This window comes from Eulemur rufifrons, chromosome 5, assembly GCF_041146395.1.
Source record: "Eulemur rufifrons isolate Redbay chromosome 5, OSU_ERuf_1, whole genome shotgun sequence".
In the NCBI taxonomy this organism is placed as follows: Eukaryota; Metazoa; Chordata; class Mammalia; order Primates; family Lemuridae; genus Eulemur; species Eulemur rufifrons.
This window is the reverse complement of record NC_090987.1, coordinates 52,388,156-52,415,213: the sequence shown is the minus strand read 5'-3', so window position 1 is coordinate 52,415,213 and position 27,058 is coordinate 52,388,156. Positions and strand designations below refer to the sequence as shown.

General features: G+C 49.3%; 1 protein-coding gene across 5 annotated transcripts in view; it reads left to right on the top strand.

Moving 5' to 3' along the window:
- LDLRAD4 (low density lipoprotein receptor class A domain containing 4) overlaps positions 1-27,058 on the top strand; it is a 405,759-nt gene that overhangs the window by 163,944 nt on the left and 214,757 nt on the right. For 4 of the 5 annotated variants that reach the window (XM_069468559.1, XM_069468560.1, XM_069468562.1 and 1 more), the window contains one exon: positions 3,419-3,769. In XM_069468559.1, the coding sequence (XP_069324660.1) occupies positions 3,730-3,769 (40 nt within the window). In that variant the 5' untranslated portion in view covers positions 3,419-3,729. Of the gene's footprint in view, positions 1-3,418; positions 3,770-7,244; positions 7,303-27,058 lie in introns of those variants that run through there. The other variant, XM_069468563.1, reaches the window with a different exon arrangement.

The window sequence follows — 27,058 nt, the reverse complement described above, 5'->3', positions numbered from 1 at the left end:
CACTTGCTTACTGAGCGCTGCTGGCTCCGGCCCGTTCTGGATGGTCGGGGTCCCTCACTGAGCAGAACAAAGACCACAGATTCTGGGACCCTGCACCTCTTTGTTTTGTATTTCTAGAAAGGGTGTCTATCTATCTTGTCTATATTCTTAGCAGTTAGGAAGAAAACGTTTCACTTTAACTTGAAAATTGCATATGCGGAGACGCAGTGTATGTGGGAATATGCACGTGTCCATTGATGAGATAACAATTGTGTCTCTCCTGCCTTTGCTGGGAACCCCATGCAGTGTGCCCCAACTGTCCTGGCTGGGACTGGGCCTCAGACCCCAAGAGGACCTGTTGCACGCCTTCCCCACACGTCTCTTTTACTTCTTCTGCAAGGGGGAGAATCGGTGGGGATGATGAAACCAGCGAAAGGAAACTTGGATGTTGGTTATTCCTTTTATGTCTGTCCCTGTTGGCCTCAGTGTTTCTCATAGCCATTTGGAATGTGGGATGTATGAGAACTTTATTTAAACATTTTTTTGACCAATACTAATTGCACATATATATGGGGTACGATGTGATGTTTTGATATATGTATGCATGGTGGAAAGATTCACCCAAACTAATTAACATATCTATCACCTCACCAACGTATCATTTTTTTGTGTGTGGTAAGAACATTTAAAATCTATTCCTGTAGCAATTTTGAAATATATAATACATTATTATTAATTGTGGTCACCATGCACTGCAGTAGATCACTAAAACTATTCTTCCCGTCTAACTGAAACTTTGTACCCTTTGGTCGACATCTTCCCTTTTCCCATCGCTCTCTCCCCATCCCCCATCCTCCGGTAACCTCCTTCTACTCTGTGACATCCACCCTTTCAGATTCCACCTGTAAGTGAGATCATACAGTATTTTTCTTTCTGTGCCTGGCTTATTTCACTTAGCGTAATGTTCTCCAGATTCATCCATGATAGAATTGCCTCCTTTTTAAAGGCTGTGTAGTATTCCATTGTGTATACGTACCACATTTGCTTTATCCATTCATCCATCCATGGACACTTAGGTTGGTTCCATATCTTGGCTATTGTGAATAGTGCTGCAGTGATCGTGGGAGTGCAGATATCTCTTCAGCATATCAATTTCAATTGCTTTGGATATACCCTTAGAAGTAGGATTGCAAAATCACATGGTAATTCCATTTTTAGTTTTTTGAGGAACCTACATACTGTTTTCCATAATGGCTGTACTAATTTACATTCCCACCAACAGTGTACAAAGGTTTCCTTTTCTCCGCATCTTCTCTGACATTTCTTATCCTTTGGCTTTTTGATAATGGCCATTCTAACAGGGGTGAGGTGTTATCTCATTGTGGTTTTAATGTGCATCTCCCTCGTGATTAGAGATGTTGAACATTTTTTCATATATATGTCTGTCATTCATGTCTTCTTTTGAGAAATGTCTATTCAGATCCTTTCCCCATTTTTTAATTGGGATATTTATTTTCTTGCTATTGAGTTGTTTAAGTTCCTTATATATTTTGGATGTTAGACCCTTATCAGATGTGTTTGCAAATATTTTCTCCTAATTGTCTCTTTGTTGTTTCCTTATGATAACTTTATTTTTTAAAAAGTGAGGTCACATAACTTTTGCAGTGAAACAAAATGAAACAAAAACACCACAATAAAACAACTACAACAAAATGTCACCATGGTTCAGTTTTCTCTGCTTTCAGAGAAAGAGAATACATAAAGTCTAGAATATCTGGGCACTGAAAGCATCACAGGAAAGGGTAGAAAAAAATCAGGGTTTTGGGCCAGATGGGCTTTTGTTTTCATCCAGCAGAGTGAGCTCCATTTCCCGAAGCTGATGGCTGTGGTACACTGGATTGGTTCACTTTCGAAGGTGGTGTGAGGTCCTGGGCTGCTGGTACTATGTGTGTTGTCATTTTTTAGGTGGAATGTTTAAAATCAGAGAAGAGAAGAAATATTCCTTACACTTTCAAGTGCTTCAAAGCCACCATTACATAAATGATTGAGCTTTTAAATTAAAACAAAATTTTACCTATTTATTAAACTTAAGGACTCCTACTGGGTTGTACCTTATTAACTGAGATTATTACTGTGGACACACGAGGGCAATACAATTGAGTTCCTTAGCGTAATTAAAGTACTTCACTAGTTTATAAGGCAATCCTTATGATTGGTCTGCAACAGTGATGTTTTACTTTACCGCTTTCTGTTTATACTTACAGCTGCATGTGGCTGTTAACATAAGGGTTCCTTCTGATCTGTGCTCTGTTCTCTTAAGTTCTTTTCTTTAGTTTGATGAACAAGAGGAATAAGGTTACATTTTCTACAAATTGGTTATAAATTGATTAGGATGCAGTGATAATGGGAAAAAGGTTTCTTGTCCCTGGTATTGGAGATTGATATTCAGGATTCTGTTTTAAAAGTCTGGTTCTTTGAGCTTCTAACATTCTTGTTAGCATTACTTCATATATAATACAACAGCATTAAAATAGCTGAAGGGGGTTTTGTGAAATGCTGTTATTATTATGTAATATATGGGGCAGCGTATAGATTAAATTTGCTTTTCCTTTCCATTCTCATTAAAACATTAACGTGGGCCTTTGCTTTCCACTTACGAATCACTTCTTAAAACTGCTCCCCGGGAGTCTGATCTCCCTCCCTGGAGTGCTGACCACGCACGCACTGCAGACCTCACTGCTTTTTTCTTTTTTCTTTTTTCTTTCTTTTTTTTTTTTTTTGAGACAGAGTCTTGCTTTGTTGCCCGGGCTAGAGTGAGTGCCGTGGCGTCAGCCTAGCTCACAGCAACCTCAAACTCCTGGGCTTAAGCAATCCTACTGCCTCAGCCTCCCGAGTAGCTGGGACTACAGGCATGTGCCACCATGCCCGGCTAATTTTTTCTATATATATTTTTAGCTGTCCATATAATTTCTTTCTATTTTTAGTAGAGATGGGGTCTCGTTCTTGCTCAGGCTAGTCTCGAACTCCTGAGCTCAAACGATCCGCCCACCTCGGCCTCCCAGAGTGCTAGGATTACAGGCGTGAGCCACCGCGCCCAGCCTCTCACTGCTTTTTTCTGTTTTATTTTGTAGAGACGGGGTGTGGCTCCCTCGCCCAGGCTGGAGTCCAGTGGCGGATCATGCATAGCTCCAACTCCCGCCATAGCGGGGTGGGCTTGGGAAACGCGTTTCTTTCTCAGGTGTTGCTCCCTGGAGTAACTGGCGAAGGGCATTGGACATCCCCAGTGGTGGCCGCCATGGTGTCCAGGGCGCAGGTGGCGGGCGCTCCCCGGTACCCGCGCACCGTGCAGATGGCCCTTCCTTTTCGGCCTCTGCAGGCCTACTGGTTTTAATGGTTCTTCTGGTCATCAGGAAAGTGATCGCTTTCTTTTCACTTTCAGAGGCGGCGCGCAGGGAGCCCGGCCCAGACCACGCAGAGCGCCGGCGGCCGAGCCTGGAGCATGCGGGCAGCGCGGCCACCGGTGCCCGGGCCCTGAGGCCGGCGGGTCGGCGGACACCTCTCGCGGCCGCGCCATGGCCTCGGCGCCCTGGCTGGACGGCTGAGCGCCAGCGGGAGCGGGCAGGTCCGCGGATGCGCCCCGAGGCCGGCCCGGCCGCGCCATGGACTCGGACCGGCTAAGATGGAAGTGACCTGAGCCCCCCGCGGTTCCTCGGACGGCGCAGCGAGTGGCGCAGGCTTGTCGGGAGCAGTATGCAGGAAGCTGGCTTCCAGGCCACGCGTGCTTTCACAGGTGAGGCCCTGGCTTCACGCGCCCAGGTGGGAGATGGTGACGCCCCAGCAGTGGGGAAGGGCTGCGCATCTGCAGCCAGAGGTGAAGGCCGGCCAGGACCGAGGGATCAGGCTGCCTGGCCACTGATTTTGACAAAATAACAGTGCGTTTTCCTTCTCTCTCTGAATAGGAATTTGAAAGCGTAGTTGGCATTTCTGAATCTGCTTTTGTTGAATGATAGGATACGCACAATATCCTGAAGTATTTGTGGGGTTCCTCCAAGTCCCTGTTCTCTAAGGAAATCTGTCCCTTGCAGAGAGTGTAGGGATGTGTTTGGCCCTTTTACAGAACAGGGAAGACTATCCCGGGGCCAACACGAGTTGCCATGTGTGGTTTTCTTCCTCAGATGCATTGGTGTGCGCGGGTGGGGGCGCCCCTGTGAGCCCACTTGCAGGGAGCTTGCGGAGAAGCCAGACAGCCCATGGCACCCTCGATCTGCCAGGTCACACGTTTTGCAGGGACCCACTCAGACTGTCTGGGGCCCAGAGCTGTGGCTGGAGACACAGGGGCCTTTGATTTTGGACCCTGGCTCTTTGTGTGAATCACACAACATCCCAGGAAGCCACGTAATCCTTCTGGGCCTCTGGCTCCTCGTCCACAGACCGGGCACTGTGGAGTTGAGGCACTGCACAGAATCCAGGGAAAACGTTTCTACATAAGAAGAGGCTTGGTTTTTGGTTTTTGCTTTTTATTTAAAAGGAATGATGGTAGAATTACTCACAAGAAGTGACCACGTTCTCTGGCCCTGTGAGTCCTGAACATGGCAGCTTTCCAGATTTTGTGGAAAGAGTAGGTCCGCTTTTTGGCTGCCTGGAGAGAGAGGTCGGAGCCCAGGTTTGAATTGTAGCCAGCCCTCTCTGGGACTAGCTCTCAGCCCCTGGGCAAGCCCTTGAACCCCTCTTCATTTGCCTTTGCTCCTCTGTATAGGAAGAGGGTCAGGGAGCCTTTCACCCTGCGGTTCTGCGGAAGGACGTGAGCCATGGAAGAGCCTGGCACCTTCAAGTCCTCAGGCTGTTTTTTGACGTGGACTCTGGCCACATGGACCCAGGTTGCCAGGGCCTGAGCCTGGCCACCTGTGTCCTCACTGTGCCTCTGTGGTGACCTGAGACCTCTGAGCACCTGCATCTACGACAGCACCTCCATCCCAGGGTAGTGGTAGGAAAATGAGTTCAGTGGCTGTTTAGTGTAGATTCAGAAGAGCATACACAAAGTCAAGCTCTTTAGAACCATCTTTCAACTTCCTTCTCCTCTGGCTGAAAACCCTGCCTTCTTGTCATCCCTTGCTGTTGTGTACACTCCAGCTGTTTGGGTCCCAGGAGCTACTTCTTTGTGGAATGTCCCCTCCACTCGCAGCGCAAGGGTGGCTGCCGAAGCACCTGTGAAGTGGCCAGGTGTGTACGCAGGCTCCTTGTCCCCATGCCCCAGGAAGGGAGGTGAGGCATCTAGGAGGTGCATGTAAAAAAATTCTTAAAAGTAGTTCTGAAAGGAAGAGGAAACAGGAGAAGAAGAGGAAGAGAGGACAGAACAAAAAGAATCCAGGGAAAGGGTGGCACAGGATCAGAATTCAGCCCAGCCCAGCCCCCAGGTAGGCGCCTCCCCAGAGGTGTCATTGTCCCCCGGTGGGGGAAAGGCCCCTGCGGTCATCACTGCCTCCCCTCCTGACTCCTGAGACTCTGGCTGTGCCGCTCTGTCTTGGACAGTCAGCCCTCTAGAGGGACCTGGCCACAGGGTGGAGGTGGCAGGGGCACCACACGGAGGTCAGTGTTCTGGCACTGTCTCCCTGCCCACCTGCACCTGGTGTGGCCAGTCACAGCTCGTGCTGATACGGCCACATCACCCTCAGCACAGCCGGGGGCTCGCGGCTCCTCTGCCCCAAGGGAAAGGAAGCCCAGGGCTCTGTTTGGAGTAATCAGGATCCCTAGGTTGCTTTCTGCCTGGAGATTCTGGATGGGTAGGACGGTGCCACTTGAGCATATAAGCCCAAGGAGTTGGCAACTGTCACGGAGTTCATTGCTGCAGCCTGTCATGGGCTGGGCCCTGTGCCTGCATCACCTCCCCCCCCCCCCCCCGCCCCCGCCAGCTTGTTCACGACCACTTTCTTGTAGCTCCTCCCAGCTCACTTTTTTTTTAAGTTTTATTTTTAATTGACAAATAATAATTGTATACATTCGTGGGGTGCCATGTCTTGATACATGTTTTGGTATGTGTACACACTGTGGGATGATCAGATTAGGCCTAATTAGCATGTCCATCACCTCAAATATTGATCATTTCTTTGTGGTGAGGACATTTAAACATCTTCTCTTTGAGCTCACATTTAGTTTTCCCAGGAATCTGTTTCTTTACGATTTGGTCTCTTTAGGCTGGTTGTGATGGCCTATAATTTCACACTTTGGGAGGCGAAGGTGGGAGGATCACTTGTGCCCAGGAGTTTGAGACCAGCCTGGGCAACATAATGAGACCCTGTCTGTACAGAAAAAGAAAAAAATTAGCCGGGCGTGGTGGTGCATGCCTATAGTCCCAGCTATTCTGGAAGCTGAGGTGGGAGGATCCCCTGAGCCCAGGAGTTGGAGGTTACAGTGAGCTATGATGACGCCACTGCACTCCAGCCGGGGTGACAGAGTGAGACCGTTTGAAAAAGCAAACAACAAGTTGGCCTGTACCCAGTTGTATCTGCCTCCCTGAGTAACAGCCCTGACAGCAGAGGTAGCATAACAGTGATGGCTGATGTTCTAGAAAACTCCTGGTGTGCTGGGCACCGTGTGCCTTACCTGTGTTTCCTCTGTCATTCTCGCAGTGATGCTGAGGCCCATGTTATTATGCTAGTTTGTTCAGCGTGGAGCACAGTGGTGTAGCCAGGGGTTGGCAGTGCCAGCGGCCTTTCAGATCTAGCGCTGTGTGGCCTTGGCTGCACACTGGGCTCACTGGGGAGCTTGCCCGCTGCCTGGGTCTCACCCTCAGAGACTGGGACTTCAGTGGCCTTGGCATCTCCTAGACCTGCTCAGTCGTGACCTTTATCCTAATGAGATCCCAGGTGCTCTGTGCACATTTGGGCCTGGCCCCGCTGAGAGCCGGCACTGTGCAGAGGTTAGTGGACGGGGAGAGGCCGGGTGTGGTTTGGGGGAGTCGACTCTCCAAAAAAGAGCCTGATGTGCACCATTCCTTCCGTGGGGAGGATCGAGTGAACTAGTCTGCCCCTCTTAAGAAGCCGCCACGTGTTGGGTTGTACGTATCCCAGCTAGATGTCCCTGCAGGATGCTGGTCTTTAAGCTCCCCCATCTCTCCCTAGGAAGTAACCAGTGGTAACATACAGGACATGTGAGTTCTTGGCCTTCTCTTGAGGTGGTTTCCTGTAGACTGGGCTCATTGTTTTTCTTTGTCTGTTCTTCTTTGTTGGCCCACATGGTTTGTGAGAGTGACCTGTGATGTAGGATGGAAGGGCTTACGCTGTCTCCCTGCCCAAGCAGTGCGTGAAGCTGTCGTCCTAGAAGGAGGTGAGCAAGAGGTGGGTGCCCACCCCCTTGGTTGGTTTGCTCTTCTTAAGTGTAATGATTTTAGTCTTGTCTTATTCCAGAGTAGTGAGAGGTGCTCATGTCTTAGCTCCCAGAATTGAGGATTCAGTGGTTTTGGGGATGCTCTGGGCTTGTGGAAAGGACTCTTGCCTTAGATATCCTAAATGGTGGTGGCGGGGGCGAGGGGGGGGGGCGCGGTTTGAGGCATTTTTCCTTTGCTTTCAATCTTGTTTAGGGCAAGGCCATAGTCACTATGCAGTTAAGGATACCTCTGCTAAAAGAAACTTGTTACTTTATTGTTCATGTTCCACTTCTGGGGGGTGGAGGCTCAGAATTCCTGTTTAGGAAGGGTTTGGGGCCCTAGGGGCTGCAGTGTGGCTTCCGAGAAGGGCTGGGAGACCTGCTGGGGAGCTGTGTTTGGAGCATGTGAAGTTGCTGTGACGGTGCAGGAAGCTCCAGGGCCCTGCCCCCAGGCCACGCTGGCCCTCCTGTGTGGTGACGAGTCTGCTCTTCCTGGGGGAACGTGGGCTCACCCACAGAGACAAATGCTGCACATTTCACTTCTTAATTGTGAGTTTCTTAGGCCAACTCTTGCACACGGGAACTGATAACATGTTTTTAATTTTCTCAGCACATATAATTTAGAAATGATTTTAGTCATTTAGATACTATTTTATAACAAAAATTAATTTTTTCCTTTTATAAGTAACATCTGTTCATTGTAAGAGAATTTGGAAAGCACAGAAAAGTCAATAGAAGAAAAATAATTACTCAGACTCATTCTTGCCTTAAGAGGCTTTCTGCCGGTAACATTTCAGTCTTATTTTCCTGTGCAAATTTCTTTTTACAGAACTGTGGTCATAATACATATTCAACGTTATCCTGATCATTCCCTTTTAACATTTCATTGTGAGTTTTCCTTTTAAATATGATTATAAATTGCTGCATATTTTTTATGGACATGTACTTGAATTTAAAATTATGTTTCTATTGTTGGATAGTGCAGGTTTTTTTTAATGTAAAAATATTAAGGGGGTACGAATGTTTCTGTTACATGGATACCTTTAATAATGCTTAAGTTGGGGCTGCAGTGTGCCCATCAGCCAAATAGTGTTCATTGTACCTTACAGATAAGTTCTTATCCCCTACCCCCAGATAGTACACTTTTTACCCTTGTAAATAATGCTTAGATACACCTTTGTGCATAAGAACTCTTCTGTATGTTTGATTATTTCCATAGGATAAACTCCCAGAGAAAGAATTAAGTCCAAAGATATGAACTTTATTAAGGCTTATGATTGAATTTCCAAAGTGATTGGTTGATCCTAAGTTTTCAGACTGCACTGAAACCGTTTAATCGGTTTCTTTCGGTTGCCAGTTGCCTGTTGCCAGTTGCTGTGTTCAGTGGTCTGTTGCCCCCCACTCAGGTGTGAGATGGAGGGGCCTTGCCTGCGTGCAGCGCGCATGTGTGAAGCTCTTTGCAATGCACTTCTGTAAAGGCTACCGAGTACCATGTCAACCATCCTGATACTACATTTGGGCAAGTAAAATCCAAGTCTCCTAAGTTTACTGTTCTTGTCCTTCGGGCAGTCTTTCTGTCTGGCTGTCAGTCATTGAGGCAGCGTTGTACGTGAATGGGCTCCCAAAAGACAACTCTGTCTCTGTCTAGAGCAATCCCCCAGTGCCTCTGGGCAGAGGGAAATGGGAATCCTTCCAGGCTGGGTCAGGCAGCCCTCCATCCCAGGTGTCCTAATAGTGATGGAGATTTCGCCTGAGGTTTATTGTACTCCCCACTGACTCGGAAAGCATTCTGCCTGGGTTACCACCACGCACATCCTGAGGAAGTTGCTGGCTTGAAATTCTGCTTCCTCCCTGCCCCCGCCACGACCCATAGTACTGCAAAGGTTTTGCACAATTAATTTTCTTTGGCTCTTTAAATCATTTCAGTGTTAGAAAAAAGATTTAACCTCGTATAACTAGGTGAATGAAACAAATTCCTATAGAATTTATAGCGAGTCTTTCTTGTGAAGAGGATAATCAGATCTAATTGTTAAATAAATTAAGGTTATTTTGGTCATAAAGGAGGAGGAGGAGCGTTGGTTTAATAGTCTTCAGGTATCTGAAAGAGAGCTTATGGATGTTGGTGACCAGGTTTTCCTAGCCACTGATGACCAAAACGGAAGCATCAGTTGAGCTGAGTAGTTGGGATGCCCGCTTCCCCCGTGGGCTCTGAGTTGGGGTGTGGTCCCACTGGAGGTGTACCTGGGGCTCCCCAAGTTCGGGAACAGCACTGGACGGTCCCTCCTGCCATGCAGACCTTCTGTGTGTTACTCATCATCTTCAAGGGTGTTACTCATCATCTTCAAGGGTCACACCTGTGTGCTGGCCCATGGATGACCTTGGCCCACACTTTCCAGAGCTGCCTGGAAAATGCTTGTTTTAGAAGACGTTGAGAGCTGCTTCTCATTGAAAGGAGTAGGGGTGGATTCATGGCCAAATCCTGGAAGAAGAGACTTACACTAGTTCCTTTACTGTAGAACTTCTGAGTCTTTAATATGGGACTGGCCGTATGAAGGCCCCAAGTGAGCAGGCGGTGGGCAGTGTTTTCCGAACCGCGAGACCTTGAAGACTTTTGGAAGACCAGCACAGAGGGACAGCTCCCCACAGACGGTGTGCTGGAGAAGGCGCGTCTGGGCGCGGCTTCCTCCCGTCTGCAGCTTCCGTGTGCCCGTCTGGCCTGCGCCAGTGCAGCCATTGTCCCCAGTGGGGCTGCTTTTGTTAAAAATATTTATGGAGCTCTTTCTTGCCAGGTGTATGTAAAGTGCTGTAGATGAAAAGAATGTCATGAGACTCTTTTTCTGCTTCCATTCTGTTCCCTCTGTAGTTGTGTATATATATGTGGAATATATATGTATTTGTGTGTATATATGTTTTTGAGGCAGGGTCTTGCTCTGTCACTCAGGCTGGAGTGCAGCGGTCTCATCATAGCTCACTGCAACCGCAAGCTCCTGGGCTCAAGCCATCCTCCTGCCTCAGCCTCCTGAATAACTGGGATTATAGGCATGTGCCACCGTGCCCAGCTAACTTTTGTATTTTTTTGTAGAGACAGGGTCTCACCATGTTGCCCAGCAAGCTGGCCTCGAACTCCTGGCCTCAAGGGATCCTCCCACTTCGGCTTCCCGAAGTGCTGGGATTACAAGTGTAAGCCACCACTGCCAATATTTTTTAAAGTACAGCTTTAATTGTAAGTTGCCCCAGAACCTTCCATGACTTTGTCTTGCTTCCAAGGAAGAGTGCAGCCTGAAGTTCAAGGCCCCCAAGGTTGTCTTCTTTCGTTCTCTGGTTGTCACCAGTGTTCCAGGCAAAGTGACCAGTTGCCCATCCCCAGATAGTTCCGCATGTTTTAATCTCGAGGCTGTTGCTAATGGTTTTTCATCTCTCATGGAGTCTCTGCTTCTGCCATCCTCTTCTCTGTCTTCGGGATCTATCTCGGGTCCGTGAACTCTTTTGTGATGAGCATGGGAGAAGCCTAGACGGTCTTCTGCCAGCAATTTAGTAGATGTAGAAATGATTAATAGTGCCTTTTTGTAAAATCTTGAATGTTCTTGCTTGAGGGATGTTAGCTTTACTAAGAGAGTCATCAGAACATACAGTTGCAGTGCTGTGTGTGTTTGGTTTTACGTTGTGCTGTTTAGCCTCGCATCTGGTCCTCAGTTATAAACCTAATCTTAATAACATTTTTATGTGTGTTAAGATGTAGTTTACGTCGCTATTCCAATAAGCCCCAAACTCAAATCCATTTTCTTCCCTGTGAACCATTGCATGTCGTCTCCAGGGTTTCCCGGGAAACACACCACCTGTGCCACGTGGTCATCTTCTTTGTTGAGGCCTTGCAGCAGCCTCGTGTCTGAGGAGTGCTCATGCCCACTTTAAATAAGGATGAGAAATAATTGTTGCCTGAAATTATATTTATTTTAAGGTTACTTGTGTATGTACAACATAAAGATACTTACAAACATTTTGTTTTTGTAGCTCTTAATTAGCTAAAACTTTAAAATAAATTGAATATAAGATTATAAAGTCAGAAACATTCCAATCAATATTTAGTCTGACAGATAAGTCTATTTTGCTGAAACCTTCCATTTCCCAGCTCTCCTTTTATGACAGGCAGAGGTGACGTGGTGACGGGTGCCTGCTGCAGGGTGTCAGGGAGCGAGGCAGTGCGGCGGGTTGAGCGTGGGCCTCCCCGTGAGCTAAGTGTCAGCGTTGGTCTAAGACTGTCACTGAACATCCAGGATCAACACGACCTGCACGTCTCATCAGATTCTTTGAAAATGTCACTTCTGTCCATTGCTCTTCTGAAACTGGGGTGTTGCAGGTACCCCCGAAACAGAGCCATTTAGCTCTGGGGAAATCAGACTTGTGCAGAAAGGCAGCCACTTCAACATGTGGCCTTTGTACTTTCTTTCTTGGGTCCTAGACCCTTGCTGCATTAGTGTGCAATGTTTCTGGAATCTTTCACAGCGATTGCCTTGTGTCCCCTGTCACAGGACAAGCCCAAGCTTGGGGGGGTGCCTGGCTGTCCCTCTGTTCCTGCTCCGGGACACTGATGAGTCAGTTGGCCTCTCTGAGGCACACTCGCCACCACACTGAGATGGAGACAATGACCACTTACTAGGGTTGGTGAGAGGACTAAATGAAATAACATTCGTAAGGGGCCATCTTCACAAAGTTGACTACTATAGGGACCAAGGCTCTGGCCCCCAAAAGGTTCGCCGAAAAATCACTGACATGAAGTAGATTGATTAATAGGGAAAAAGACATACAAATTTATTTAACATGTATACACGGGGGCCTTCAGAATGAAGACCCAGAGATATGGGGGAGATTGTCCATTGTTATGTTTGGGTTCAACAGAGTGTGGGCAGCCGTGTAGAATACGACTGGACAAAAAGGTTGTGATCCGATGCTAACAGACAGATGGAGTGGGGAGACCCAGCAAGGCCTGTCCGTCTAGATTCTCCTTGGCCTCTCTGAGCAGCATCCTTCCTTCTGGGTGTGGGCAGGACCCTCCCTGGAATGGGGGTCGTATGCCCTAAGTCACGCAGGTCAGATAATTTCTTTATGGCCAGTTTTTACACAGAATAATTTTAGGTTTCATGGCTGGCTTGGGGAAAAAGAGGTTCTGGCTTTTATGACCCGCCTTGGGGAAGAGGGATTCTGGTTTCTGTGACCAGCCTCAGACGAGAGTGGGCCTGAGAGGCAGGAGGGTGGGAGAAGTTCAGAGAAGAACATTTGCTTCTAAGGCTGCTTCGGAGGCTTTCATTCTGGGGTGCTGTTTTCTGAGCCCCAACGCTATACAGAAAGGCCTCAGAGAAGCCAGGGGTTTATTTAGCAGTTATGTAATGGGAGCTCGTGCCACACCAGGTGTCCCAGGTGCCCAGAGTCTGAGTGTCGCCGTGATCTGCACCGTTAGTGGCTGCGGCTCAAGCGGCATCGCTTGCTGACTTGGCTGCCGGGGTTGAAGACTTTCCGCCCAACCCCCGCACTCTGCTCGAGGGACTCTCCGGCACGTGGTCGTTATATCCCGTCAGGTAGGGTTTCCGTCTTACCTGCCTCCCCGCCTGCTGGTGCTCGGGTGGTGGTCTCTCCGCAGCGCCCGTGCAGGCCTCACAGGTGGAGGGTCGTCAGACTTGGCGCAGGGCTGAGTCACAGATCTCTGTTTGCTTATTTCAAGACACCGTGTTTCAATGGGAAAACCCAGAAATGAGGTGCAAAAATAAACAAGTTTAACATCTGGGTGGTGGTTTATGGTTCCATTTAAAAATTTTAACCAACGGCAGTGAATATGGCAATGTGGACATTTTTTTCCTCATTTAACTTTGGCTTTTGTAGACTACTTCCAGGTGGTGTAAGGAAGACATCACTTGGTCCAACATTTGTTAGGGATAATAACAACAACAATAGAAGAGCAGAAAATAGCAAGGGTGCCGTAGCACCAAAGCTGGACATTCAGCTCTGGGCTGCGTCAGGCAGCGTAGCTGGCCCTTGGCGTCCATGAGGATCGGTTCCAGGAGCCCCCGGATACCAAAATCCAGTTACGCAAGTCCCTCACGTAAAATGGTGTGGTATTTGCTTAGAACCCATGCACATCCTCCTGTATATGTTAAACTATCTCTAGATTGCTTAAAATACCCAATGCAATGTAAATAGTTGTTATACTGTAGTGTTTTTTAATTTGTATTATTTTTAATTGCTGTATTGTTATTTTTGTTGGTGTTTTAAAAAAAATTTTTGATCTGAGATTAGTTGAATCTGCCCAGGCGGAACCCGCGGCTGTGGAGGGCTGAGCGGACTGCTGTACGGACTGTCCAGAGAAGGCACATTCGTGAGGGTTTGGGGTGCCGTGCTGTCTCAGAGAATGCCTTTGAAGAGGCCATATTCCAGTTGCCAAGGAGATGGGGTGTGCTCACCTTCACGTGGGCAGTGCTGTCCCCTCAGGCTTGAGTTGGGTCTGACCTCTTAAGAAGATCCACTGAGAGCAGTGCTTCAGAGCCCGCTGTTTCTCGTCACCTTGTCTGTGTGGGCCTCGGCGGCAGGACTGACTCGTGCACTGGGACCCACGGGAAAGCCGCAGGACCCAGCAGGCCTGACACAGGGTGGTGCCCGTGGCCCTGCCAGGGCTCAGAGCTCCTTCCCAGTAGGAATGGGATGGGAAACGAGGCTGGTCTATCATCTATACTTATTTTTTCCTTTACCATAAAATTTCAGAAAATTCCAGGTGTCTTCCTTGCCCTTTGGAATTACGCTAGCATTGATTTCTGCATGCGCTATTTCACAGAGCCGACATCAGGACTGAAGATCGTCTGCCGTGGCAGGTGCCTTCACGCGTGTGGTCTCGTGAGATGCTCAGGCTGGCCCTGGGAGGAGTGGGCACAGGCCAGGGACCAGCCGGGGCCGAGGCGCCAGAGTGGGTGGAGCACTGATGCCCTGTGCTGTGTGTCGGGGGGAACAGAGAGAAACGGGCCATGGGGACGCATGGAGAGAGAGACGGGAGGCCGAAGCTCCAAACTGAATGGGAATATTAAGCATTTGTCTGATAACATTGTGTTCTAAGTTGGAAAATTTTTAGGTTGGTGCAAAGGTAATTGCGGTTTCAGACCATGAATTTTCAATCATCATAACTAGGCTCAAACACTTCTTTATTAATCAGAATAGGAATCATTACATCAACACATTGTTGCCAATGAGAAATAAGTTTGTTTATTCCTGTAGCTCTGGGATTCCATGAACTCTTGGAAAGCATTTTCTGCATCCTGCTATTTGTGGAAGCGTTTTCCCTGCAAAAAGTTGTTGAGATGCTTGAAGAAGTGGCAGTCGGTTGGCGAGAGGTCAGGTGAATACGGCAGATGAGGCAAAACTTCGTAGCCCAATTCGTTCAACTTTTGAAGCCTTGGTTGTGCAAAGCGTGATCGGGCAAAGTGTGGTCGGGCGTTGTTGTGGAGAAGAATCGGGCCCTTTCTGTTGACCAATGCCGGCTGCAGGCGTTGCAGTTTTCCGTGCATCTCATCGACTTGCTGAGCAAACTTCTCGGATGTAACGGTTGCATCAGGATTCAGAAAGCTGTAGTGGATCAGACCGGCAGCAGACCATCAAACAGTGCCCATGACCTTTGTTGGTGCAAGTTTGGCTTTGGGGAGTGCGTTGGAGCTGCTTCTCGGTCAGCCACTGAGCTGGTCAAAGCCAGTTGTCATATAAAATCCACTTTTCATCACACATCACAATCCAATCAAGAAATAGTTCGTGGTTGTTGCGTATAATAAGAGAAGATGACACTTCAAAATGACAGTGTTTCTGATTTTTGGTCAGCTCACAAGGCACCCACTTATCGAGCTTTTTCACCTTTCCAATTTGCTTCAAATGCCGAATGACCATAGAATGGGCGACCTTGAGTTCTTCAGCAACTTCTCCTGTAGCTGTAAGAGGACCAGCTTCGATGATTGCTCTCAATTGGTCCTTGTCAACTTCCCATGGCTGGCCACTGCGCTCCTCATCTTCAAGGCTCTCGTCTCTTTTGCAAAACTTCTTGAACCACCACTGCACGGTAGGTTCGTTAGCAGTTCCTGGGCCAAATGTGCTGTTGATGTTGCCAGTTCTCCCTGCTGCTTTACGAACCATTTTGAACTTGAATAAGAAAATTGCTTGAATTTGCTTTTTGTCTACCATCATTTCCATAGTCTAAAATAAACATAAAATAAATAGCAAGTAACAAGTCATTAGCAAAAAACCATAAAGCAAGAAATGTGCATTAAAATGACGTATAACATAACCACATTTATTTAGGAATATATTCCAGTATCAAGTGGAAAATTTCAACAATGCTAAAAACCACAATTACTTTTGCACCAACCTAATACAGATTAGGCATCTACCTCTTAGCATGACCCTGCTAGTTTTTATGTCATTCTGCTTTTAGAATGCTTGGGAATAAAGCAAGAATGCGCTGCGGCAGTGAGGGGCAGCACACAGCGTGTGTGCCTGATGCTGCGGAGCTGCACACCCACAAATGGTTGACATGGTGCATAAAAACAAACGGTTTTGGAAAGAAGAAAAACAAACCAATACTGTTGAGCTTATCAGAAGGGCTCAGGTCTGAGGGTGGGTCTTCATGGGAAGAAGATGGCACAGAAAGAGCGGTAGGAAGGTGGGTGATGGTGCGAGTGTGAGGGTCTCGTTTTGGCCTGAGGGTGGGTTTAGAAGGAGGTGGGTGCCCCCCCCCCCACAACTTGATGCGCTGGAGAGCTGGTGCTCCCTCCATGCCAGTGTGGTGCTCACCGGGAGGACAAGCAGCCTGCTGGGGGCTCCCGGGGGGCTGCTGAGGGGCTGCTGGCCTGGACACATGGGTCCCGCTCAGCAAGGCCAGGCCCTGCCAGTGCCCAGCGCACCCTCCCCAGAGGGCAGTTTGAAGTCGTGTGCTGCCTGTGGGACTCACGCCCCTGCCGGGCGTGGCCGTCACGCAGACGGGTGTGGCGAGTGTGTCTCCCCAGCTCTTGACCTTGTGAAGAGGTTTGTGGCCCAGCCCTGCGCTGGTGCTCGGTGTAGCTGGCACAGGTGGGCCCAGTGTGTGTAGCCCATCCTGGCCGGCTTCCTCCCCTGCATGCCCCACAGTCTATCTAGTTCCCCTGGGCAGAGGGTGGCAGTGAAATTGAGGCCAGGAAATCCTGGAAGGCCACTTTCCCTGGGAGGTGCAGGGAGTGGGGCTGGGCCTCACAGTTTCTTGGGGCCTCCTTCTGTCACTGTGGGCTCTGTTGTGACTTGGCTGACCACGCCCAGAGCTCGCTGGCATAAAAGGGTGGAGGCCATCACTGTGCCTTTCTGAAATGGGACCGTGGACTCTGTACAGAGGTGTGCAGCAGCTCAAGGATTTGAATTTGTTCCTTTATCTTGGACCACGACACAGCTTTGGGGGATTCCTAGTTGCTCCGTGTGGCAGCGGCCAGGATGGTTTTCACCGGGCAACAGCCGAAGCCAGGGAGTTCTCTCCAGAGATGCACACGGCCGAGCGGAGGAGGCTCAGGGTGGGACGACGTGCTCGTGGAGGGCACAGCCCCTGGAGGAGAGGAGCCCTTCAGGAGGGGGTGCTGGGAATGGTGGCGGGGAAGCAGACATGGGCAGCTTTTGATAAAGAAGTTTGCAGTGGGGAGAAAAGGCTGCAGTGGGACTTGGGTGAGGAGGGTGCAGGGAGCAGCTGCCAGGGAAGATGTGTTAGATTCAGATAGATCAGTGGGGAAACAGCCCCCGCCCCGGTATGATGCCAGGGCAAGCTACCGCCTTCTGCACGGGGGATGTGGGTGACATGAAGCCCAGGCAAGGACGCTGGGGCCAGGTAGGGTCCTGCTCCCTTCCTCCTGGAGCACGGGGGGCCTGAAATGAAATGAAGCCCTGCCTGGGCCCCAGGGAGGGGAGCAGGGGGTGTGGATGGAGAACAGATTCAGGAGTATGTGGAGACTCTGGACATATACCACTGGGGACTAGGTCTGGGGTCTCTTAGCAGACAGGCGGTCAGGGCTGGGACGGGGAAGGGAACTCAGCGTGGGGTCCCCGTGTGCTCTGCCAGCCGGGCCATCTTCTGTCAGACTCTGAAGCTAGCAGCAGAGAGCACCGCTGCATCCAAGTTCATGTGCGCAGTTTGGTTCCTGGGTCCCTTTCTGACACCCTAACTCTACCAGCTACCTCCTTGGGGGTGATTAAAGTCCTCTTAGCAAAAGTCCGACTTTACCTAGTCTGATGCCGTGGGGACTCCTAATCTCCACTCCTAGTTTGGAAGAGCTAAGGAGAGCCTGGTTGGTGTGTCAGCCATGGCCTGGTACGCTGCGGCGTTAGATCTGCCTGTTCTCAGGGCCTGGGCGGTGCCAGATCCACGTGGGGCCAGGTCTGGAGGGACGGAGCTTTGTGTTCCTTGTCTGCCTGCAAGATTGGTCCTTCCATCCTCACAAGACTGTGAGGTCAGGCCATCGATGATGTCACTGTGCGCTTATGCCCACTGATGGACCGGGGGATGGAGTTTTCTAAGGGGTCTTCTTCTTATCGGGAACTTCACTTCCCCTGTGGAATAAAGAGCTCGTTCACCACCTGCAGCCATCATGCACGTCCCACTCATGACCCTTTTCCAAGAGCCATCTAAAACTTTGATGTCCAGATCAGGGGTATTCTAAGAAGGGACCATCTCTTAAGATGCTGTGTGTGGAGAGAAAGTACAGTGACATGCCTGGGCTCAGCTCCTGGCTGTGTGCTGTGGGGTGAGCAGCACACCCTCTCTGTGCCTCATGCCTCATCTGCAACACAGGGATGGTGCTAACAGGATGCACTTGCAAAGAGATTGGGGAAGTGAACAGGCTTATGCAGATAAAGCACTTAGAGCCACGCTTGGACTCACGGTGAACACGCAGTAGGTAGTTGTTATTTCAGGAGCGCCACTGCTACTCAAAGCACGGCTTTATGGCAGCGGGCAGTTTGCCATTGACTCACCTATTGACAAGACTTGGCCCCCAGGTGAGTATTTGCTGCCCCTGAAAACCTCGGCCTGCTCTCCTCAGATCCACATGTCTTGTCACGTTTGCTGATGGGATCTTAGGGCATTTCCAGGAGAATTGCTCCTGAGGGGAGATGACAGTGTTATTGGAATTCGTGGTGTGAACTCATGTGAACACTTGCTTTCCTGGTTCACGTGTTAGACAACAAAACAAGCCTCTGATTCTTGTACGCTCCTTGCGAGTTGAACTCGATGTCCCCACATGAGAGACTGTTCTGAATGCATTAGGTGAAGAGCGATTCTCCCCCACAGTGAGACTCTTTATTACGTATTTGTCATTTAGATAACATTTTTGCTACATTTTATAACAAAGTAGAAATAGAATTTAAACACAGTTGCTAAGCAGTTCAGATTCCGTATCTTGTCTGTTGCTCTTCCCCTGTTTTGCTTTATGCAAAGAACGTTCCTGGGTGTGGAGAGCCCATCAGCGCTGGTTCTCTCGCTGCCTTAGATTGAATTTTACTCCAGGCCCTGGGCTGGGGGCCGGGGAATCACGTACAAAACAGGAAAACATTTCATTTAATAAGATGCTACTTAGTTTACTTGGGCAGCATGTCCATGTCATGTGTGTTTGTACGATTAAGTTATTCTTTAGTGTGGGGAGAAAAGGGAGAGAGGGAAACAAGCAAGATGTGGTGATTTTATTTCTGCATGTAAGAAAGTGCTGTGGGTGTCGTGTGCACCTCCCTGGTCCCTTTAAGATCCTGGAGGCCTGAAGGGATGGATGTTTCTGGCAGGAAGTTGGGCTTGGGTCGGAGTTCGGGGTGAGGGCAGGCCCACACTCGTGGAGCTGGGCCCGCGTGCCGGCACGGGTGGGCCCAGTGTGTGTAGCCCATCTGCAGCGAGCAGGCAGCTCTGGGAAGTGTGGTCACGGCAAGAGACACTCCCAGGTGGTGACAAGAGCATTTGTGATTGAAGCCGAAGGTCGGAACGAACCGGGGTAGTAGCAAGCCGCGCTGTGTCCACACGTGTGTGCGAGGCCGGTCAGGAGTGAGAGCCTGTGTGGGGGGCAGATCTTCCTTCTCTTACGTGTTCTCTGGACACGCTCTGACCCGAAGGAAGCCTGGCCCTGGCGTGGGGATGATGGGAGCGTGGACAGGGCACATTTTTCTTGGGCACGTACTATACGCCAGGCGTTGGAGGAGGTGCTGGGGATGCAGGGGTGACCAAGACAGAGACAGACCCTGAGCTGGTGGGCGGCAGTGTGGTCGGGGAGACAGCAGTCGGGTCTTACGGAAAACCAGGCTGGGAAGAGCTGAGAGAGCAGCGGGCGTGGCTGTTGCCAACAGGACAGTCGGGCGTGGCCTCTGCAAGGACCAGGGAGGGAGAGGGTGGCCAGCGAGGAGGGCCCGGCTCAGGCAGAGCTGGTGTCTGAGGAACTGCACCCGGTGGTCGCGTGCCCGGGGATGGGTGGGCAGGGGCAGTCACTGAGATTCTGTTTTCTCCACAGGGAGGGAGAATCTGGGCAAGTCTTTGTAAATTTAGCTATTACTGTTTGCTCTATATTTAACATATTTAAATTGTCTTTTAAAAAGTCATTGCTTTTTAAAAAATTGCCCATTTCTCGAACACCGAGTCTGCTAGAAGGGCTTATATCTCCGATGTCACTTCAATTTCTGTGTTTCCTGCCACTCTGTAAGCCCACTGCTCACACTTGTTGGTGCAGGTGTGAGAGAAACAGCCGAGGGGCTGAGCAGGCCCCGCTAGTCACGGAGGCCCAGGAAGGCCTCGGCCTGGCCGGGGCGGCGGGTGAGCCACGTGCTCCTTGGGCCTGGGAGAGCCTGCGCCTCTCGACAGCAGATCCCAGGGATGGGGAAGGAGCGATGGTGTTTTGCTCAGTCTTTGGCCCCCAGACGCAGGCGGCAGTCGTTGCGGCCAGACGTGTGGAGAGCGGGCTCTGCTCCTGCCTCGTTCTCTCCTTCTGAGCTCTCCAACCTCAGCCAACACCAGGCTCTTTCTCAGTGTGCTCTGCTTTGAAATGCGTCCCTTCTGGCAGGCACGGACACCACCAGGGCCCGTGGGACGTTGTGCTCACACTGCCTTAGGGCACGGGCCCCTGCACAAGTGCAGTCTCCAAGGTGGCTCCTCCCTGCCTGCAACAACTGCAGAGTGACATGGCCATGCGAGTCAGCAGTGGCACTTTGCCAGATCGATTTTTAATCCTGCCATACTTTGTCTCTTCTCACTTCAAATGAGAACATCTGATGCACTTTTCGTGATATTTTCAGCATTAAATACCGCCTTTTAAAAAGATAGGAACCAAAAACATGCTTTCCCTTCTTTTCTCTCTCCCTTGAGAGAGAGAGACCTTCTCTTGAGGATTTCAGCCCTTGGTTCCTTTTTGCTTGAACCCTCATGAGTTTCCGTGTTTCTGTGCAGACGTCAGGGACAGCCTGTTACCCTTTCTTCAAAGCCAAGGCTGCTGCTCTGGTTATGGGACCCTGCTGCTGTGACCTGACTTCATGCTTTTATTATGAACATTCCTTGTTCAGAAACTTATTCCTTAGCATTAATAGCTGCCCAATAGCTAAATCTTGAATTATAGAATTTTTTTCTCCAATAACTTAAGACAATTTTTATAATCTAGATATGTTACCAAAACATGTTTTCGGCACTGCAGTAATTTTTAATTAAAAAGAGATTTGTGTGCAAATCAAAACCACAATGAGATATCACTTATCTCCAGTGAGAATGGCCTTTATCAAAAAGTCCCAAAACAATAAATGTTGGCGTGGATGCGGAGAGACAGGAACACTCATACACTGCTGGTGGGACTGTAAACTAGTGCAACCTCTGTGGAAAACAATATGGAGATACCTTAAACAGATACAAGTAGACCTACCATTCGATCCAGCAATCCCATTATTGGGCATCTACCCAAAAGAACAAAAGACATTCTATAATAAAGACATCTGCACTTGAATGTTTATAGCAGCACAATTCGCAATTGCAAAGATGTGGAAACAACCCAAGTGCCCATCAATACATGAGTGGATTAATAAAATGGGGAATATGTATACCATGGAGTACTACTCAGCTGTAAGAAACAATGATGAACTAGCACCTCTTGTATTTTCCTGGATAGAGCTGGAACCCATTCTACTAAGTGAAGTATCCTAAGAATGGAAAAATAAGCACCACATGTACTCACCATCAGATTGGTCTCACTGATCAACACCTAAGTGCACATATAGGACTAACATTTATTGGGCATCGGGCAGATGGGAGGGAGGAGGAGAGGATGGGTGTATACACATATAATGAGTGCGATGCGCACCGTCTGGGGGATGGACATGCTTGAAGCTCTGACTGGCGGTGGGGACAAGGGCAATATATGTAACCTAAACATTTGTACCCCGTAATATGTTGAAATAAAAACACTTCTTAAAAAAAGATTTATGAAAAATTTAAAAAGCCTCTTAGATTTTTAAGTGAAAAACATTGCAACTTTTGGGATGCCAAATCTGGGTATATTTTTGTGACCAAGACTCATAAATGTTCTCATTTATAGAAGTATTTCTAACACTTCACAGACATTTTTATAGCTCCTAGGTCAGTGCTGTTTATATAGACAGCAATTAGTAAACATATATTGAATGAATGAAACACTCAATATTGGTGATGATTTGGGGACTCTTCCAGCATTTGAATTCCAAATTGGCAAACCGAAAGGATGCTGATGAATGGGTAAATAAATAAATGTTAGCCAGGAAGGAAATCTCTAATAGTTGTGTCTCAAGGCTTTTATTGAGAACTTGGGTGAAGGTGATGGACAACATGTGATCAGATTTGCAGATTACAGGAGATGGGAAGGGGTCGCTCACTCATTGGCCGACACAACCAAAATTAGAAAGACAGCAGTGTTAAAATTTGGTGAACCAGTCCCCAAATCACATGGTTGAATGACAATAGTGCATCCTTATGAAGAAATACCACTTAGCTATTGAAATGACATTTTTATATGATGTTTAGATGTTTATATGATGTTATATATGAAGAGTATTTCCTGTCCTGGAGAAATGCTTATGATATATTTTTATTTATTTATTTATTTTTTTTGAGACAGAGTCTCACTCTGTTGCCCAGGCTAGAGTGAGTGCCGTGGCGTCAGCCTAGCTCACAGCAACCTCAAACTCCTGAGCTCAAGCGATCCTCCTGTCTCAGCCTCCCGAGTAGCTGGGACTACAGGCATGCGCCACCATGCCCGGCTAATTTTTTCTATACATATTTTTAGCTGTCCATATAATTTCTTTCTATTTTTAGTAGAGGTGGGGTCTCGCTCTTGCTCAGGCTGGTCTCGAACTCCTGAGCTCAAACGATCCGCCCACCTCGGCCTCCCAGAGTGCTAGGATTACAGGCGTGAGCCACCACGCCCGGCCTATGATATATTTTTAAATGAAAAAAAGTAGGTCATAAAACAACATGAAGAGGATGATCTTTTTTTTTTTTTTTAATACTCAGAGAACAGAGACTTAATAGATGGATATGCACCAAAATGTTAATAGTAGCTACCCCTGTGGCATTAGAGGTGATTTTTACTTTCTTGTACTTGCTTATCTGTATCTTCCAGATTTTCTTTTTTAAAGTAAATATGAAAGTGTTTTATAAAAACAATGGGATAGTAAGAGCTGTTCTTCGGTGGTGAAAAAAGTCGGCTGCACATGTCCAGGGTAGTTTATATACTGAGACTAAGATCGTCGTTGCTTTATAGTGTTGTTATGCTATTACAAGGGTGCTCTGAGAGTGGACACTCAGACTGTCTGTTCAATTCAGCAATCAGCGACAGTGTGTGGTGCTGGCACTTCTTCCACCGTGTGGCTGTGTGACCTTGGCTGAGCTACCTCACCTCTCTGGGACTCAGTTTCTCTGTGAAATCAGGAATTAAAGTGGTGTCTGAGACCCCTGCCTGAGGGTGCACGTACGATGTGATGATTTGGGGGCCCTGTGTCGTGACCTGATTCAGTTGTCGTTCAACAGGGGATGTCTGTTCTGCTTCTCAGAAACCTCACAGGACCTGCATCTTTCTGGGACCCAGGGCGTAAACAATTCGAATTGATCGCAATGTATCTCGCCTCTAAAAAAGGGTGGGGCACGGGGAGTCTGTGACCTAGAGCAGTTCTTTACTGTTGTCCGCGAAGCCCAGCGTGGCTGGAGAGTGGCAGGGGCCGGCAGGAGGAGGTGTGTGTGCGGGAGCCGGACTCCGTGCGGACGCGCCCGCCCGGGAAGCACGCGTGACGCGGGCAGGGAGGGCGCGTCTGCATGGAAACCAGCTGGCCCTGGAGCAGAGCGGGGCAGAGCTGTCGACCTCTGATCCCCGACAGCCCCCTCCCTGGCTGGGGTGGCCTGGGAAATGACTTTTACTTCTCCTTCCAAGTACATTTTAATGAGAGGCCGGTAATTTCTAATTCTGCTATTTCTAGACTCACGTGCTGCAGTGTTGAGAGGTGCCTTGCAGACCGGAAGCCTTTCTTGAGCATCTTTGAGGTGCTGTGTCACACTCTGAACTCGACTGCTCCAGTCAGGGGTGTGTGCCCTGTCACGGGCCGCTGTTTGCTCTGGGGGCTTTGCTGTCCCATTGTGCTGTACTCACGTTGTCTCTACTGCCCCTAAAAGGGCGTCCAGACGTGCCCAGGGTCCTCCGGAGTCCACATGTCTCACAGGGTGGAGCGCAGTGATCATGTGACCTCGGCCTGGCTCTGTGCTTTTCCACACAGCCTGGGATCTTAGGCATCTTTGGAAACCTTCCCGCACTGACACAGCCGCCGCCCCGGGCGCTGCTTCCGGGCCAGCGCCGTGCTCAGCCCAGCCTGAGCTGGCGGACACGGCACACCTGCATGGACCTCAGGTCCACACGCAATTTACAGGAAGGAGAAATGCCTCATTTTCATGTGAACTGCTGCTAAGCAAGATTTCCCCCCAAACAAGTGTGCTTTTGTTGTTATTTTAAGTGTATGTTAAGATTCCCAAAAAGTAATCATACAAATTCAGGACCTATCATATCCAGTCGTCTGTGATGTTTCAGAAATACATGCAAAGATCTGAAATCACAAATCTTTGTAGGTTGCATTAGTAATCAAAGAAAAGTGCGGTGTGAGCGAAACCCAGTAAAGAGATAAGGATACAAACATCAGTGTGCCTGAGTGGCCCTCGGGGACCCTGTGCGTTCCCTGATGCTCCTGGGAAAGGTCATGGGCGGCCTAACCAAGGCCTCAAATGGGTTTTTTTAATGAGCAGATGGTAATGACAATGAGCAAATAGAATGTTATTAGCTACCATTTAATTATTTGTGCACTGGGGTCAGCACTGCACTAAGCACTTCATATATAGTATCTTGTTTAATCTTCACAACAACTCTAAGAAGTAGATATTAAATCCATTTTATACAGAAAAACCGAGGCTTAAAGAGACATTGCAATGTAGCTTGTCAGTGGCAGAGTTGGAATTTATACCCAGGTTACCTACGCTATACACATGCCCTCAAGTACTGTGTGTGATCTTCTTAAAATGCCGTGTTCAGAATGCAGGACGTAAACTGGAAGCTCGTGGCCACCTCTTTACATGCAGGACTGTTGCAGTATTTGGTCTCCGCCGCAGTCTTTTTTCTATCTCATGTGTCAGTGCCATAAGCATGAATGTCATTCTGAATGAGAGAATTTTGCTGTATGGATATATGAACATCTTCACCCTTCAAAACTTTTCTCCGTGATAGGTCCCTGCACACACCGCGCCTGCCTGTGTGGACTTGGGGTGTGGGAGTGAGTGCCAGGGCCTCCCGGACCCGCTCCTTTTTGGCACCTCACTGTCTGCCCTCTGGTGTGGGTGGCTGACCTCGTTGTGGGAGACACTTCCTTCATCAGTAAAGGTTTCATGGTGATTCTTAGTGTGCAACTTCTAAAACACCGATTTCACTTTTCTTTATGGCGAGAAGATCTCCTCTGGTTTTTAGCGTGTTTCATTCTGTGGTCTAACAGAGCCAGGCATCCATGCATCCGCACGATGTGCCCGGGACCCTCACACCTGCCATCCTGGACTCTCATTCATCAGCCCTCTTGGCTGGTGACACCTGGCAAATTTCCAACCCCAGGTGACCCTGACACCTTCTAGCTGGCAAACAGTCCTGCGTCTCAATTGGGAAAGTGGTGCTGAGGTGCCAAGGGCTGGTTTTTGCAAGTCGCTTGGCTTCCTGGAAAGGACAGTGGCCTGTAAACAGAGAAGCTGGGGACCTGTGTGTATCGGGAAGGGATGTGAGCGATGCCACCTGGGCATTTTCTCTGTCCAGAGGAGGTGGAGTGTCTGGCACCCTGCAGAGCCACGAGAGATGGCACATCAAGGAAGACACCTGTCGTCTGGGCCCATTGGTGGCATGGAGCACGTGGTGACTTTCCTTGCTGCGGAAGATGTTTCCCTGCCATGCTGAGCCTGCCTGCTGCGGAATTCTCAAATGTTTGATTGTTCTGCTGCCTCTGAGCGGGGAGGCTGGCGCAGGTGGGCAGGCCCCTGGGACCTTCCCCAGAGCACCCCAGCCGCACGGTGCTGGGCGGGGCCGACTTGGCTGGCTGTGTCTTGCTCTCACCTGCCCGTGGGACTTCAGCCCAGGGGTCCCTGGTGCGCCAGCTGAGAGGATTGGGGGCAGGGGCTAGGGAGAAGGCCCAGGGGCCTCCACGCACTTCCTGGATGGAGCACACATCCTCCGGGGGCCTCCCGTCCCCCAGTAGAAGTACGGCTGTCAGGGCTTCAGGGTCGGGTGGTGTGGCGAGTGGAGGAGATTTGAGCCCATGACCTGTGGAGAGCAGACACTGATTCAGCAATAAAACAAAGTGACTGTTTATAGATGGCAGTTTAAGTCCAGGACTGTTGGCCTCCGCCCTTTCGCATGTCCCTGTAAATTTAACACGGCCTGACATGCTGCAGAACAGAATAACGATCGGGCCCGCGGTGTGGGCTCCAGCTTTTCTTCTGATGGCTTGCAGAGTGTCTGGGAGACCTGAGGGTACACTGGAGGGAGGAGGGCGGGGGACTCCTCCTCTCCCCCCTGCTGTGAATGCAGGGTACGGTGTGTTGCTGCTGGGTAAGTCGGCTGCTTCCCAGAGCTTCTCCAATTTCATTGATTATCAGAGACGTACAAATAATCTAGTTTATAGGAAAATGTAATTTCCCTCATCACAGCAATTGGTTTAGGGCGATGCGATTGTCTTGACTAAGTTTTACCCAGTGTCACAGAGCACCGCAGCCTGACGCCTTGCCCCTCAGGTCACTTGCACATATTAATTAACTTTTCTAATTTGTACCAAGGCTGCCTGAGGGTACGAACACCGGGTGGGAGCTGTACCAATGCAGCCTGTTCAGGGTGTTGGCCCCCTTTGGTGGAGAGGGCCATTCAGAGCTGCTCGGAGAACCGCTGCCCAGCCGATCCATGGGAATGCTCGGCCAGCTGTCCAGGAAGGGTGGCTGTGTGTCGACAGGGCAGTGGCCTGCCTGTCCGCCTTGGGGGTCTTTCCTTCCCACCCTTGCCATCGTTTCTCAGGGTGTATTTGTTTACTAGTGTCCCTCCCCACACGTGCCTGAGGGCAGGCGCCCGGCCCAGCGTGCTACCTGCTCCAAGAACTTCGGCACTCCCCACGGCATAGGACTTCGGTGAGTGCTGCT